Here is a 15,832-nt window from a genome sequence, read left to right as displayed (position 1 = left end):
AAAATATATATATTACAAAACACCAGGTAATTACAACCCATTTGAATGTCATTACTGATCTTCATTAAGTCACTATCCAGAAAAGGCTATGCCCAAGGCAATGGCGTGTCACGTGATCAAATAAGTGTAATCTGATTGGCTAAAAGACGCTCGACTCGATCGAGTGCTGATTGCTTTGGCTTGAGTCACCAGAAGGTCAACACATTTGCAGGCAAATTTCTGCAGGTGAATTTTTTCAGGCAAATTTTAAGTACAAAAATAAATTCACATACATAATTGCACAGGATAAAAATTCAGTGTTATAAATTCAATATTTAAAAAAATGTCTGATTCTAATGAGATTATTTTACTTCCATACAGAAACATTTAATAGATTTTCATAAATATATTCTGAGCAAAAAGTTTCATTCCAGGAGTTAATAATTACAAGCTTTCAACAAGGTAACAAAATAACAATGTTCTACATTTATGGAAAATAAAACACCCAACCCAGTGAAAAAACACATTTTTGTGGTTTTGTTGTGAAAAGACGGTCAAAACTTGCATAAAACATTCAAAACGCAGCTGAAAGCAGCTTTTCCTGCTGCAGTTCTGTATGAAGAGCCAAAGGTTTGGCTGCAGATGATTATGGGTAGTGGGAGACAGAGAGACGTGCTGGTTTTCAACCCACCTCATCATTTAAATGTGTGTTAGCTGAAGCTGCAGCAGTCAAGTAGAAGAATGCTCTGAAGAGATCTTCAGAGCTTCAGGGAGGTGCCAGCATGGTACGGGCCGGGCCGCTCCGCCTGTGTGGGAGGATGTACTCCAAATAAACAGAAACACCACCTTGTCTGGAAAACCTTTGAGTCCCATTTAAAACCAAAACTCTGATCATCCATCATGGTGCCAGCTGGCAGCAGATGAACACTTCCACCCTAACAAGAAAGACGAGTCGGGACACAGCAGAACTTTAACTCAGATTTAATTTATATCATACATGTAAACCCCCCTTCACCAGGTCTCTGTGCTGATATAAAAAAAGCTGACTGACAGAGAAATGCTGCCCGGCAACAGAGAAATCAGAGCTGCCCCCTCCCCCCCACATATTCATGCAAACACCTCCCTTCACAACATGCAGCTGGAGAAGAAGACTAGAAAATACAACAATAGAAAGGTGAGAACGATGCAGGAGGTGCTCAGAGAGGCTCCCAGCAGGTTTCCCACTACACCTGGATTCAAACCTTCAGCAGACACCACACACCTCAGAGCTTCATTAGAAAAACACAATCAGCGGATCTGACTGATCCACGTTCACGTAGTTGATCAAAGGTTTGGGTTTTAGACACCTCACAGGTGTTACAGCGATCAGATTCATCTCACCCCTGATGATCTTCAAACACAGTAGAGGCTGGTCTCTGACATCTTCTCAGCGGTTAATCCAAACTGAGCTGTGTTGATCCTCAGCTGAGATGGACATCTCGTTACTGAAGAAGCTGCATTTACAGTTGAGCATCACGTTACCATGGGAACCAGACACCCAGCAGGTAAACAGCAGGTGTTCTGTGTTTTACTTTCCTGAACAGATCCTAGACTCTCTGAACTGAAACTGAACTGTTCTCATGAACAAAGCAGAACGCCATGGTTACCGGGCCTGAATCTCACAGCTGAATCAGAAATGGATCCATTAAAAACTCGGCTCATAGTGAGGAATCCCTGTGGATCAGGAGCTCTGAGCACCACACTTGTGGTCAGGTGAAGCTCCTGACACACAAACACTCCACGCCTGCATAAACATCAGATAATTATAAAGTCTGGCACACAGAGGCCCCGCCCCCTCCCTGCTGCATCGTGGGGGCCTGTTTCGATCTGCTCAGACCTCATTAGCAGGCCGCTAACGACCCGACCCGTTTAAAGCAGGATTTACCTAAAGCTGCGGCTCTCTTGAGGAGGCTGAGGTGTCTGGGTCCGCCCGGCGCTCTGCACACAAACACACCTGTCTGGGCAGGTGAGGGCATGTGGAGTGGAGTAGGTCAGGGGTTCGGTTTCAACACAAACCACTGCAGCTTCCTGTTCCAGGCTGCAGAGTCAGAATCTGGGCTGCTCAGATGGTTCTGATAGTTTCTCATTCAGATTGGGACATACACTGCCTTGCAAAAGTATTCACCCCCTAGGTATTTTTCATGTTCCGTTGCCTGGAGCTTAAACCTGGAGTTAAAATTGATTAAAAGTTGTCACCATTTCATTTACAGAACATTCTTACAACATTGAAGATGTATTATTTTCTCTATTGTGAAGCAAAGGACAACTAGGCCAAAATAACAGAAACCTTCAGCGTGTATAACTGTTCACTCCCCTAAAGTCAGTACTTTGTAAAACAATTCCAGCTCCAAGTGGCTTTAGATCAATCTCCATGAGCTCGCTACATCCTCCCACTGGTACTTTTACCCATTCCTTAAGGCTAATCTGCTCTAGCTCCTTCATGTTGGATGTTTTTACCACGTGAACAGCATTCTTCAAGTCTAACCACAGATTCTCAGTCTGGACTTTGACTGGACCAGTTTGCTGCAGGTCGTGGCCCTGCTGGAAGGTGAACCTCCGTCCCAAACTCAGATTACAGGGAGACTGACAGGTTTCGCTCCAGAATTGTCCCTGTATTTAGCACCACCCATCTTTCCCTCCACTCGAACCAGTTTCCCAGTCACTGCTGCTGGAAAACATCCCCACAGCATGATGCTGTCAGCACCATGTTTTACTATGGTGAAAGTGTTCTTGAGGAGATGGGATCTGTTGGATTTGAAAAACTTATATTCTACCCTCATTTGAACAGAGCTCCTTCCTCCATGTCAGGGGAGTTGCCTACGTGCCTTTAAGCAAATTTCCGGCCCAGCTCTATGGAGGCTTATTGTAGTCCTATGGACAGATTCTCCGGTCTCTGCTGTGAAACTCTGCAGCTCCTCCAGGGTTACCTTTGGTTTCTGTGCTGCCTCTCTGATTAATGCCCTTAATAAGGTGTGGTTATACTGACAGATCATGTGACCTGCACAGGTGAACTTCATTTCAGTAATTATGGAACTTTGAGGGTAATTAGAGGCACCAGAACGTTTTCGGGACTTCATGGCAAAGGGGTTGAAAACATATGCAGATGCCAATTTTCTTTAATATATATATTTTTCTCATTTCACTTCTCTAACTTAAGACTAGTTTGTGCAGATCCATGACATAAGATTTTAAAAACATTTAAATTACAGATTGGAACATTAGAAAATAGGTCAAAAGCCAAGGGGGTGAATACTTTTCAAAGACACTAGCGTTCAAACTAACTGTTTCCAAACTGAATAACTCAGTTTCCGTGTTTGAAATCAGAATCGGATCAAGTTATTCTGCTGCAGAAACACCAGATCACAGATGTGGTGAAGCTACAACTGAAAGCAGGATGGTTTGAATGGAGTTCTGGAAATGCTGTGTGCCGGGGTTCTGCTCTGCTTTTCATGAAGCTGGAAGACCTCACTGATGAAGAAGAACACCTCATTTGTTCTCCAGCTCTTTCTTCCTGGTTCCAGAACGGAGACAGAAACATTTCAGACACGGTGCACATGTGCACAAACACTCCACCGATCACACACAAACATTAAACTTGTGCAATGGTGTTCATAAAACCCAGTGATAAAGGACAGTTCTGCCTCCTGAGGTCACGGGCCTGCTCCGCTTCATGCTTCCACCCAGCATGGTCACACCACACTGGAGTTCACTGTAGAAAAACAGCAGAACTGTCCTTTAAACACCAACTTGTAGTGAATGAACCTTCAGTGTGAAAAACTCTAAAAGCTCTTTGTGGAATAAAAATAACATAATGGTCATAAAAACAGACTCCAGGTGTCACAGCAGGAAGGTCCGACAGAACCATGTGTAGTCCGACGCCAATGTCCCTCAGAACTGATCAGAGTATCGGCCCCTGTTGACAGAAGTCTTGGTAGTCTGAGATTTTACTGGATTATAGCAAAAGTCGTTTCCAGTCCTGGAAGCTAAACACTGAAACGTCTCCAGGTGACATCATTTAAAAGGGCGGGGCCATGGCTAATGGGAATAATGACAGATAACCATGAAGAAAAGCAGAGAAGAAGATGTGAGGCTTGTTTCCAGAGAACCTGCAGATACTAAAGTCCCTGTGGCCCCGCCACTCACTGCCCATTGGTGGGGTTGCCGTTAGGGACAGGGCTGGTGCCCTCGACGCCGGATGGTGGCTGCACGTTGTCAGCCAGGTTGTGAGCATGCTCCAGGAAAAGGTCTTTGAGCACGCTCAGCTCCTTGCTGAGCAGCTTGATTTTGGCCTCCAGCCGCTCGTTCTCCTCCTTCAGCTCGTTGACGCGTTGCTGCGTGTCCATCGCCTTCTGCTTGCTGCGCATGCGGCTCTTCTTCACCGCCAGGTTGTTGCGCTCGCGCCGCTGCCGGTACTCGTCGCTGTCCTTGTCCACAGAGGGCTTCTTCATCTTGCTTGGAGGTATGGATTTTCCTCCGGCAGCAGAAGGGTTGGCAGGAATGAGCTGAGGGACCTGCTGTAGTCCAGTTATGGCGGCTGGCAGGGATGGGGAGGATGAGGTGGCGTGGGCCTGGCTCTGGATGACACTCACGCCGTTGTGGTCAGTTGTGCTGGGTTTCGGCTGCTGCCGCCGGCTCATTTGGATGTGTTGCCTGCAGGAACTGAAGTTTGACTGAAGCCTCCTCAGATATAGAGATGAATCGGTGACAAGAACAAGACGAGGAGGAGATCTGGGAGCTGAGCCGGTCTGGTGGACGAGACGGAGACATGAGAATGTTTAGGACGTCAAACACACATGCAGAAGCCAGCTGATGTAACATCAAAGGAGTTGGAAAATAAAAATCTGAGAAGAAAATATAGTTTTGGTCACTTCCTAGCCAGCAAACATTCATCTGGTCAGGTTTTATAATCTGTATGTTTTATACGCCATCAAACAACACAACACTGAAGTTAGCTTCTGATTCTGCAGTATGAAGAAGGGCCATTTCACTGCATTTATGAGCTAGATCAGCTCTATCTGAAAACCTACACCACCTCAGGACTGTGTCAGCTTAACGACAATAGTAATAACAATAAAACGGATGATATTGTTGAATAAAATGCGTAATCTAAAATAATAATGTATTATTTTGTGTTTCCATTTTACTGCTCTACACTGGGAATTTCCCCACTGAGGGACAAATAAAGATTTATTCTATTATATTCTATTCATCACGCCGTCATTCCTGTTTACGTGACTCCGCCGCTCTGTGATTGGTCGGCGCGTTGCTATGCAGCAGCTGAGCTGTGTGCAGCAGAACGCGATCCGGGTGAAACAGCGGCTGTTGCCTGCTGTTGCATCATCACTGAGGGGAACTCCGACTCATGCGGGTCTCAGCACAAACCTCACTTTTAATACCCGCACCGAACTGAGCTGTGTCCAATATTAATATGTAGAACTAACAGAACGAGAAAACTGGACCGAACACGTAGATTAAAATGCGAAACGGGTATTTTCCCGGAACCGAAATAACTTTTAGTTCTATTAGAGCATCTTATTCGCTGTTTTCCCTGAAACTACCGAAACCCGGGTCTAAAAATACCACCTACCGGCAGTTAGACACGGTTTTAGACACAAACTGGGACATTTTCTCTGTTTTAAACCAAACCAGTTAGCTGTTAGCCTATTAGCTTCCTCCACTGACGCTCATCGAGGATCAATCTCTGTTTCTGAGCCAAAAACCCAAAGTTTACCTTCAACAGGAGACCGATGGTTTAACAATCCGTCTATCCGGACAGATCGGGGCAGAAAATGTCACTTTAATAGCGTCTCTGACCGCTCGCACTGTTTTTGTTTGGAACATGGACAGCAACCGATTGCGAAATCTCCCTTTACCATGTTCGGCGATATTCATGATAAACCAATCAGGGGCCAGAAGGCGCCAGCGAAAAGAGCCCGGCACGAATCAGCGTTCAGTATTTGGAAGAGTGACGCAATTCTTTGCCAGAGTGACATGTAGACGGACCAATAGGAAGCATCCTTTCTGTTGGTTTTGTTTATGTAAATGTGAGGTTGGTCAGATGAGTTCAAACTTGTATGACTTCATCTGATTTAGCCTTCCTGAAACTGAGATGGCTCCTTATAAAACATCTAAAAATAATACATTATTATTATTGTTGTTATTATACAGATTCTTCTCGAAGTAGATGTTAGGACTCTAAGGAGCAGGTTTAAGGAGATAAGGAGTCTCAGTTTGAGTCTGACAAATTGAATTTTCTTTACACATCAGAAGATCGTTATACAGGGCCACCTCAATTAGTTAGGATACTATTCAAAAGTTTATTTATTTCATTGCTTCAAATTAGGAATGAATTAAGTGAGACTCATTAATTATACAGACTGATTTAAGCCTGAAGAAAAATGGCACCTGAGCTGTGTGGATATAACCATAGACCAAAATGAATCTAAATCTTATTAAATAAACCTGATTAATGACATAGATGAATTATAATCTCATCGAAAGATTCAGTTATTTATAATTCAATAAAAATGTAAACCTCATATATTATAGTGATATATTCCACACAGGGTGATTTATTTCAATGTTTGTTTCAGTTGGTTTTGATGATTCTGACTTCTCATAAACTTACATGACATCAGAAAATTTAAAAAAAGATTTTATTTCTAAAAATGTGGACCTAGTGACCAGTAAAATCATGCTCTGAACAGTGACTGCTCTCAGTATTTAGTTGGTGCTTTTACCGCATTAATTACTGCATCAGTGCGGCTTGGCATGAAGGAGATCAGCCTATGGTTCTGCTGAAGTGTTCAGGTAGCCCAGGTTTTCTAAAATGTCCTGGTAGACGGCTGCTCCAACTTTGGACCCGATACAACGCACTGGGCCAACAATCGCCAGACGACATGGCTCATCAAATTATCACTGACTGTGAAAATGTCACACTGGATCACCAGCAGCTTGGATTCTGTTCCTCTCCACTCTTCCTGCTGAGTCTGAGGTCTGAACTCTGAAACGGTGCAACAGTCCAGTCATTACCATGGTAAGTTGTCTCTGGTTCAGGAGTGGTTTAACACAAAGAAGGATCCTCGACTACATTTCTCTATAAAGCCCGAAGAGTCCAACCAGTTAGATAGACTACAGGAATGACTGGAAGACATAAAAACTTGGATGACTTTAAATTTTTGGCTTTTAAATTCAGACAAGATAGAAGTTGTTGTCTTTAGACCAGAACATTAGACAGACCTTCTGCTTAGTCAACCATTTAATCTAGATGGCAAAAACCTTGGTGTTATTTTTGACCAGGACATGTCATTTAAATCCCATATTAACGCTGAAAAACTAGTCCATGCATTTGTTACTTCAAGGCTGGACTATTGTAATTCGTTACTATCAGGATGTCCACAAAATGCAGTTAAAAGCCTTCAGCTGATTCAAAATGCTGCAGCAAGAGTTCTGATGAAAATTAAAAAGAGAGATCATATTTCTCCTATTTTAGCTTCCCTTCATTGGCTCCCTGTTAAATCCAGAATATAATTTAAAATTCTCCTCCTCACATATAAAGCCCTTAATGATCTAGCTCCATCATACATCAGAGATCTGATTGTTCCATATGTTCCTAACAGAGCACTTTGTTCTCAGACTGCAGGTTTACTGGTGGTTCCTAGAGTCTCTAGAAGTAGAATGGGAGGTAGATCCTTTAGTTATCAGGCTCCTCTCCTGTGGAACCAGCTCCCAGTTTTAGTCCGTGAGGCAGACACCCTGTCTACTTTTAAGGTTAGGCTTAAGCTCTGACTCCAGCTGCAGGCCAGCTTTTGACCGTCCCCGTGGACAGAGTAAGGGACTGTCTGCTAGACGGTTGTCAAGTGAGGCATTTTCCACATGACTGTTTTGACCAAAACATGACATTTCTGTCATTAAATTCTTTTTATTGTTCTGATTTAATATTCTGTATTTCTGAGACACCAAATTTAGTTTTTTCATGTAAGGCAGGATCACCTACATTACCGCTGTGTATACATCACTGTGTGTTGAAAGAATCTAGACGAGTTTCACTGTTTGAATTGAATGACTTAATTAAACTGAGCTAATCTAATTTAGTGAGACTCAGCTGTATTCTGCAGAACCTCCTAAAGAATCACTGAAACATATTAATGCCCACAGAGTTCTGCAGGAATCCATGAACCTAATTCATAACGTTTCTCCGATAATTTCATGGCCTCTTGATCTTTTTCACATTGGGAGATTTTTACTGAAGCCTGATCCTAGATTCTATGTCTTCGGTTTGGATGTGTGTTTGAGATTATAGAAAATCCATCTGGGTCCAGTTTTTCCACCATCTGCTGCTGATCTGAAGGGAAGTTGAAGAACTTGGAGGTAGTCATCCTTCTTCATTATTACATTCACTCTGTCCAGTACGTCAGTACCACTGGCTATGAAACAACATGCTTCACACATCTCAGGCATGAAAACTGACTTCTCCAAGCATATTTCTTGTCACTGTGGCCAAACAGCGCAATCTTTGAATAATCTGACCAACAACCTTTTCTCCACAAGACATATGGGTTGTCCATGAGTGCAGCTGCACAGACCGGCTGGTAAAACTGGTTTCACTGTGGCCAGGAACACTGATGCTCTAGCAGTGTCTGGTTGCTTGATCCTTAATGGCTCCTGAGTTGTTCCTGTGAGGGAGAGTTTGGGTCTACTTCCAGATCTTGGCAGAGTTGAGACTCCTCTGAATAGCTTGGACTTCCACGCAGCTGTTTGATTTAATAATCTTGCAATCTGCAGTTGTTTACACAACACTCTCCATTTCTTAAAGCTTTGCTGAGTTCCATGAGAGTTGGTCGTTCCAATCAGTCCTTTTCATGCTGTAAGGACAAACCACCAGATGCTCTCGATCATGATGAACAAGCAGAAGGTAGACAAACGTCTAGGAACAGATTTGGTTGAACCTCTGTATTAATCTGAGCCTGTATAATGTATCATTTTGAGAATATAAACATACATTTAAACTTTAAACATTATTCCATAATCGTTTAATAAAGCCTTGAAAGATCTAAATCAATCTGACCTCCATGCTGATGAAGAGTGGATGGAAGCTTCTTACTGTGGCTGTGAGGAACCCAGGAGGTCGGTTCATGTAAGACTGCAGAGAAAGGGGCTTAATGTGCAGGTTTGGAATGAACAGCTTGGTAACAGTTGATTGAGATGATTATGATTGCTGTAACTATTTTTCCTATTTGCCTTTTTAAAACATCACAGAAAGAAAGTTCTGGACTCACTTTGCAGTCAGAACCCACCTAACAAAATGGAGGAAGCTGGAGGCTCCATCACCTGCTGAGGACTCTATCAGATATCAGGCTGAGTTCAGGGAAATAGTTATCACATGCAGATAACACTGTGAATGGCTTTAAGCTGATTAAACATGTTAACTGCAAACTAATTAACATCCGCTATCTAAACCTGGTCTGTGGGCTTCAGTCGGAGCCTTCTTCTTCTTCTCTTCCTGTTAGCCCCACGAATGGCAGCTTAATTAGCAACTTTAAATTACCATTTGGTGTGTGTGTTATGATGTCCTCTCTGCTGTTGGACAGATGGTCTCACATTTGGCCCTAGAATACTCTGGTATTCAGAGGACATCACGGTCCACTCAGAGACTGCAAGGCTTTCAAGTCCAGTGGCTGCACAGGAAGCCCATATCATGATTCCTCCACCATCGTGCTTGACTGTCGGCATGAAGTGTATGTGTTCATCTGCTGTGTTTGGTTGGCTCCAAACGTGACTCTCAGCATTTTAGACAGAAGTCCCTTCTTTGGTATCATCTGTCCAGAGGACATAGTTTAAAAACTCCTGTCCCTCATTTAGATTTAGCTTTGCTAACCTAAGTTCTGCTGCCTTTAAGTTTTTAGGGAGAAAATACTTTCTCATTCAACCCTTACAACCAGCCATGCTGGTTTAGTGCCATGACCTTTAACCTACTAACTGAGGCCTGTAAGACTGAGATGGAGCTCTTGGGTTTTTGGTCATTTCTCTGAGCTTCACACTCTGACTTTGGGCTGAATCTGCTGGGATATCCACTCCTGGGAAGATTAGCAGCTGTCTGAGATGTTTTCCTCTGGGGAATAATCTTCCTTTCTCTAGTTTGGAGATGACCTTACAACCCTTCATAGACTGATGAGCAGCAACAGTTGCTTCTGTAAGGTCACTGATGATGTCTTTCCACCCTGGCATTGTGTTAACAAAGATGCTCACTCTGATCATGATCAGAGGGACAGTGCGTCTGATCAGTAGAACCTAGCTGGAACTTCATCCAATAGAAGCAGTTTGGATGAACTCAGTTTTGAGAGGAAATAAGAGACTTGAACTTTGCTTTTTAAATTTTAACTTCTTTTGGGTGGAAAGTATGTTACTAAACTCTGACTGTGACCCATAGAGGTCAGATCACCTGTACTTACAGAGCAGATTTCATGCAATTATTTCAATGTCTTTAAAAATTACAAATTAAAATAAATCAAAAATAAAAGCGAAAATAAATCCGTTATAAACAGATTAAAAAAGACGTAAAAGACCACAAGAGAGTAAAGAAATTAATAAAAATAAATAAATGTAATTTAAATACATGAATATGTCTACAAGCTTGAAGTTTTTTTTTTTTTTTTATAGCAGAATGCTGTTGAGGCTGTTCTGAGTTCAGGACCTCAACATCGGACCAGACTAGATCTGGCATCATGGCTGAGGATTTGCTTTCCTAAACGTAAATAATGAAACATTTTTATTACAATCTTTACTGGAAACAGACATGTTTTATTTATTTTTCAGAAAAGGGTAAGAATGAATCCTTAGATTTCTTCTCTCTGCCAGAAACAAACAAGAAACCCTTTTTCTATTTACTGTCTTTTCAATAAAATAGTTTTACAGGTACCAATCCGTCTGGATTTACAGAGAAGAATTTATTCAGGAGGAACCTATCCAGGAAAGGTTAAATCTGTTTAGGTCCAGAAATGTGAATCCTTTATTTTAGGAAAACTTTACCGTAAAATAAACTTGTTTCAGCAGCAGGTTCACTGTGGTTTGCGGCCAATAGGGGGCGCTACAGTCCGTCTCTTCAGTCGTTCCCCACCCCCACAATGAGGTTCTTTTCTGATGGTTGTTGTACCTGAGTGTTTGGTCTGAAACAGATGAAACATTAACGTCTAAGTTTATATTTGTACTTCTCTGCAGATAGTTTAATTATAGGAGCCGTGTTCCTGTCAGTAGAACACTGGACATCTTCACACAGGAGGAGATGATCAGAACTTGTAGAAAGTTCTCGGTGCTACAGTGAAAACACCAAACTCTGCTCAGATATCTGCACTTTGGACGCGGGCTGTTGTAGAACGTGTCTGTGCACCAGATGAACAGTTTCTTTCTCTAAAATGTTTCGGTTCTGTGTAGAATTATGTTCTGTTCCGACTGTTCCGGGTCCCTGTAAGAACAAGTCTGGGGATTAATGGTTTAGAGCGCAGCGCAGGCAGAGTTAAAAGTGTTCGTGGTGTGTGTGTGTGTGTGTGTGTGTGTGTGTGTTTCGCCGTGTCTGTGCCGCCCACTCCCTCTCCCGCTCCTATAAAGCCTCAGTTTGACAGCTCAGAGGATACTGAGCAGCAGGAATCAACCCCGCAGCCTGCAGCTTCACGCAGTTCCTCTCCACGCACTCTCGCTGATCAAAGTGTCACGCAGCGCCAGGTCCCACTCAGCGCGTCTCCGCAGCAGGTCTCACCTGAGATCCTCACCTGAGCGCCCCACTTTCTCCAAAACTGGATTCCCGGAGCTCCTCGCCATGCATGCCCGGCTTTAGGTTCTCCATGGAGCTCTCCAACCTGTACGAGGTGGCGCCCCGGCCCCTGATGAGCAGCTTGACCCACAGCCATCAGCCCTCCTCCGGCTACAGAGACCCGGCCGACCTCGGTGGTGACATCGGAGACAACGAGACCTCCATCGACCTGAGCGCCTACATCGACCCATCAGCCTTCAACGACGACTTCCTGGCCGACTTGTTTCACCACAGCTCCCGGCAGGACAAGCTGAAGATGATGAGCGGGGACTATGACTCTGTGTCCCAGCAGCAGCTCTACATGTCCGGCTACATGGACTCCAAGATAGAGCCCTTCTACGAGCACAACCCGCCGCGCATCCGCCCGGTGGCCATTAAGCAGGAACCCCGGGACGAGGAGGACCTGAACCTGACCGTTCCGCCCTCCTACCACCACCCGCACCCGCACTCCCAGTACTCCCAGCACCACCAGCAGCCGCAGCAGCAGCAAATGCCGCACCTGCAGTACCAGATTGCGCACTGCGCGCAGACCACCATGCACCTCCAGCCTGGACACCCGACCCCTCCACCGACCCCGGTGCCCAGCCCTCACCACCAGCACCAGCAGCAGGGTGGCCTGAAGCTGCTGGAGCACCAGCGGGGAGGAGGGAAGTCCAAGAAGCACGTCGATAAGAGCAGCCCGGAGTACCGGCTGCGGCGGGAGCGCAACAACGTGGCCGTGCGCAAGAGTCGCGACAAGGCCAAGATGCGCAACCTGGAAACGCAGCAGAAGGTGGTGGAGCTGACGACCGACAACGACAGGCTGAGGCGTAGGGTGGAGCACCTGACCCGGGAGCTGGACACGCTACGGGGCATCTTCAGACAGCTGCCAGACGGCTCCTTCAAACCCATGGGGAGCTGAGGGAACCCGACTGCAACTGGACTGGTACTTGCTGGATTAACTGGGGAGGAGACCAAGGCAGCTGAGGTCTTTACTGAGGAACATCTGGACAGGTTCTCCTTAGTTATTCCTCCAGCAGCCAGAAAACGAACCAAAGCGCAGAAAACCGAGCAGACTTGAAACTGCTTTGGTTCGTTTCAGGATTTGTTTTTCTGAATGAACTGGACTCAGAACTTGTTACTGGACCTTCATCTCACTGACTCGCCTCAAAGGAGGGGGAGAGACCCGTTCTGAAGGCTTTTCTCTCAATGTTTTGTGCCTCTTTGAGAGTTTTGTGCGGAGAGCCGATAAGCTGATTCCTGCAGAGCAGCCAGCAGAGCTCTGCTTGTTCTGTGCCTTATTCTGACCCAGACTGAACAGCTGTCAGATCCGTGCAGCTAAAGAAGGGCGTCCATGTTTCCTTCAATAATGTGCTTAGTTCTGTATTAGCAACCATCTTCATGTAATGAGCTGAAACTGAACTGCAAAGTGCTGCAGAGACAGACCCTGCAGCAGGTCTTAATGATGGTCCAGACTCACTTTCATCCCGTCAGACTTATTTCCCTCACTGTAAAACTTTCTTCCTGCCAGATGGAAGCGATGCAGGATTCACAACTCTGATTAAATATAAAAAGAAAAATCAGAAAAGTTTTGAATCCCACAAAAAGCAGTGAGGAAGTTTTCTTTGATTCCCAAAAAGCGGCTTCCTACAGCAGCTGGTACTGGTTCTCTTGGCCCACCTCAGCTCCTTCAAAGCCAAACTCCATCTGACTGAAACCAAACCTGTGGTACCTGCTGCTTCATGCCCTCTGTAGGGGAACCGCTCTGCAGGGACTGAAGCAGTGGTCTCATATGCACTATGACCTGTAGCACCTTGCCTTAGAGACATGATGGGTACTGATCTGGACATAAACAGAACTCTCTGCACATATCCATGTGTTTTCATATGTTGTTGATTCTTTGCGTAAATGTGAACAGGGTTTCTATGCAGGGCGGCTCTTCCTCTTCTCCTCTGGTGAATCATCCTCATACAGTGCCTTCTGATCGGCCACCGTGACCTTTGACCCGTGACCGATCACTCTGTCAAGAACCATTTTCAGGCATGTGTCAGCGAGGAAGAAGCAAGCACTTTGTTTCTGTGTATTTCAATCTTTACGACCCAAGTGTAAAATAAGTCTATATATAAATATATATATGATTGAATATATATATGAAATACCAAAAAATCTGAAGCATTGTAATAAAAAACCTTGTTTTATCACATTCTCCTGGTGCTTCTGGACTTTTTTTCCTGAAAAACTTTTAATCTCCTGCAGACAGCCTCTTATCAGTGTCATTCTGTGGCATTAAAGGTGCAGTCTGCAGATTTTTTACCATCTAACACAACTTTCACTCACAACAAACATTAATATTTTATCTGAGGAGTAAAAACAACTTAGTTGAGCCCTGGGTTTTAGAAGCAGATATTACACATTAAAGTGATGGTGTGAAAAATCATGATGAAGTAGCTGCAGCAGGTTTTTATTCCCCGACTTTGTTCTTTAAGGTGTATTTCAGACTGAAATCCTCAGACTGAGACATCACTTTCATTCAGATTATTAATGCAAACAAAAATTATTAACATGACTCGTCTGTAGCTCCTGATTTATTCTGATTTGCTCACTAACAGCAAATTTAATGATAGTTCCTGTCTTAGTCCAACAATATCTCACAATATCTCACAGATCAGACTGAGAGAGTTAGCAATTTTAGCGATGGTCTAGTCAAAGCTCAGGCTGCAGCAGAGATGTCCTGATCTCAGAATTCACTCAGCACTTCCAACATCAGCTCAGCACTGACACACAGCATCATTCATAAACTGAGGTTGAATATGAGCTAAGAGCAGAACTTCACGTTTCAGCAGGAAAACATCCATGAACTCTGATCAGACCATCTCAGGTTTTCAGGACAGGAGCTGAGACGACTGAACAAGGAGAAGAACCAGAGTCCCAGATTTCAGCTCAGCTCACTCATCGCTTCAGTTTTAGATCAACAGTCTAATTGTTTGAAGCTTGCAGATGTTGGAGCTTCAGTCAGAACCTTGTCATCAAACATGGGGTATTAATTAGCTGCTTCTTCTGTGAAATCTCTTGGTATTTCCACCTTAACACACATCTTCTCCCGTGCAGCTCAAGAGAAGTTTTCTTCTTTTCCAATATGTGAAGATGTTCATTCTGGATTGATCCATTTTCATTTTAGGGCTGAATAAATCTATGAAAGGTTCTGGTCAGATTATAACTTTTATCAAGTTGAACAGAATCCCAGCTGATTCTCCTGTTTCTGTAACATCAGACTCCTGTCCTGCAGCCTGCAGAAGCACCTGCAGCTCACCTGTTTGAGTCCCTGGTGTTTTGTCACTTTTTATCAGTTGTTAAGGAAGAAGGAGGACAATAATGAGAACTAGATCAGATCAAATCCGTGTCAGTATTTTTAACATAGTTTTTGTTTTTGCTAGAGAGTAAAACTGGTCAAAAACAACCCCACACCATCACCCCTCTACTACCGTGTTTGACTGTTGCTATGAGGTGTTTGTGCCCATATACTAGCTATGGCTATGGCTAAAAATCCGGATTAAACCAGAATAAAAATCAAGATACCGTAAGGATAAAACAGGACAATCCTGGAATAAAACTTGGATAAATTCAGAACAGAAAACCAAGACTAAACCAGGAAAAACAATCTGAAAATAAATCAGAATTAAAAAACACATTCAGAAGAAGATCAAAATAAATTCAACATACATCTGTGTTCTGGAGGAGCTCCCAATAATGATGATCAGGTGCTTAATGCGTCTGATCAGAAGCTCCTGGAGGATCCTTCAGTGTGAACAGGAAGGTGGAGTCCTCTAACTGGGTTTTATTTCAGCAGGGATCATCTCACCGAGGTTCTGAGACAATGTGTTCCGGGCCAGGAGAGCAGCCTGGCTAGAACAACCCTCTGATCACCAGCAGCTTCCTGTAGCAGGACATGTTCCTCAGTTCTCCAGCGCTCCCTAAAGCTGTGTTTAGAAGGAACCATCCTTGGCAGGTGATCCAGTTTAAGATGTCTCT

The 15,832-nt window shown here is 44.0% G+C and overlaps 2 protein-coding genes across 2 annotated transcripts; one reads left to right on the top strand and one right to left on the bottom strand.

Moving 5' to 3' along the window:
- Positions 1–944: 944 nt before the first annotated feature.
- Positions 945–5,927, bottom strand: cebpg (CCAAT enhancer binding protein gamma). The gene is made up of 2 exons (XM_047363700.1): positions 5,750–5,927; positions 945–4,763 (listed from the first exon to the last, which is right to left on the bottom strand). The coding sequence occupies exon 2, from the start codon at positions 4,653–4,655 to the stop codon at positions 4,158–4,160; it is 498 nt and encodes a 165-aa protein (XP_047219656.1). The 5' UTR covers positions 4,656–4,763; positions 5,750–5,927; the 3' UTR covers positions 945–4,157.
- A 5,700-nt stretch (positions 5,928–11,627) lies between these two features.
- On the top strand, positions 11,628–14,006 carry cebpa (CCAAT enhancer binding protein alpha). Its single transcript, XM_047364203.1, has one exon. The coding sequence runs from the start codon at positions 11,835–11,837 to the stop codon at positions 12,723–12,725; it is 891 nt and encodes a 296-aa protein (XP_047220159.1). The 5' UTR covers positions 11,628–11,834; the 3' UTR covers positions 12,726–14,006.
- Positions 14,007–15,832: the final 1,826 nt, after the last annotated feature.

The sequence above is a fragment of the Girardinichthys multiradiatus genome, chromosome 4 (assembly GCF_021462225.1).
Source record: "Girardinichthys multiradiatus isolate DD_20200921_A chromosome 4, DD_fGirMul_XY1, whole genome shotgun sequence".
In the NCBI taxonomy this organism is placed as follows: Eukaryota; Metazoa; Chordata; class Actinopteri; order Cyprinodontiformes; family Goodeidae; genus Girardinichthys; species Girardinichthys multiradiatus.
The sequence above is the reverse complement of the archived record's forward strand: the minus strand, read 5'-3'. Positions and strand labels throughout refer to the sequence as shown.

What these genes read in the sequence shown, in the direction of transcription:
- cebpg (XM_047363700.1), bottom strand. Translation starts at nt 4,655, where the DNA reads ATGAGCCGGCGGCAGCAGCCGAAACCCAGCACAACTGACCACAACGGC.
- cebpa (XM_047364203.1), top strand. Translation starts at nt 11,835, where the DNA reads ATGCCCGGCTTTAGGTTCTCCATGGAGCTCTCCAACCTGTACGAGGTG.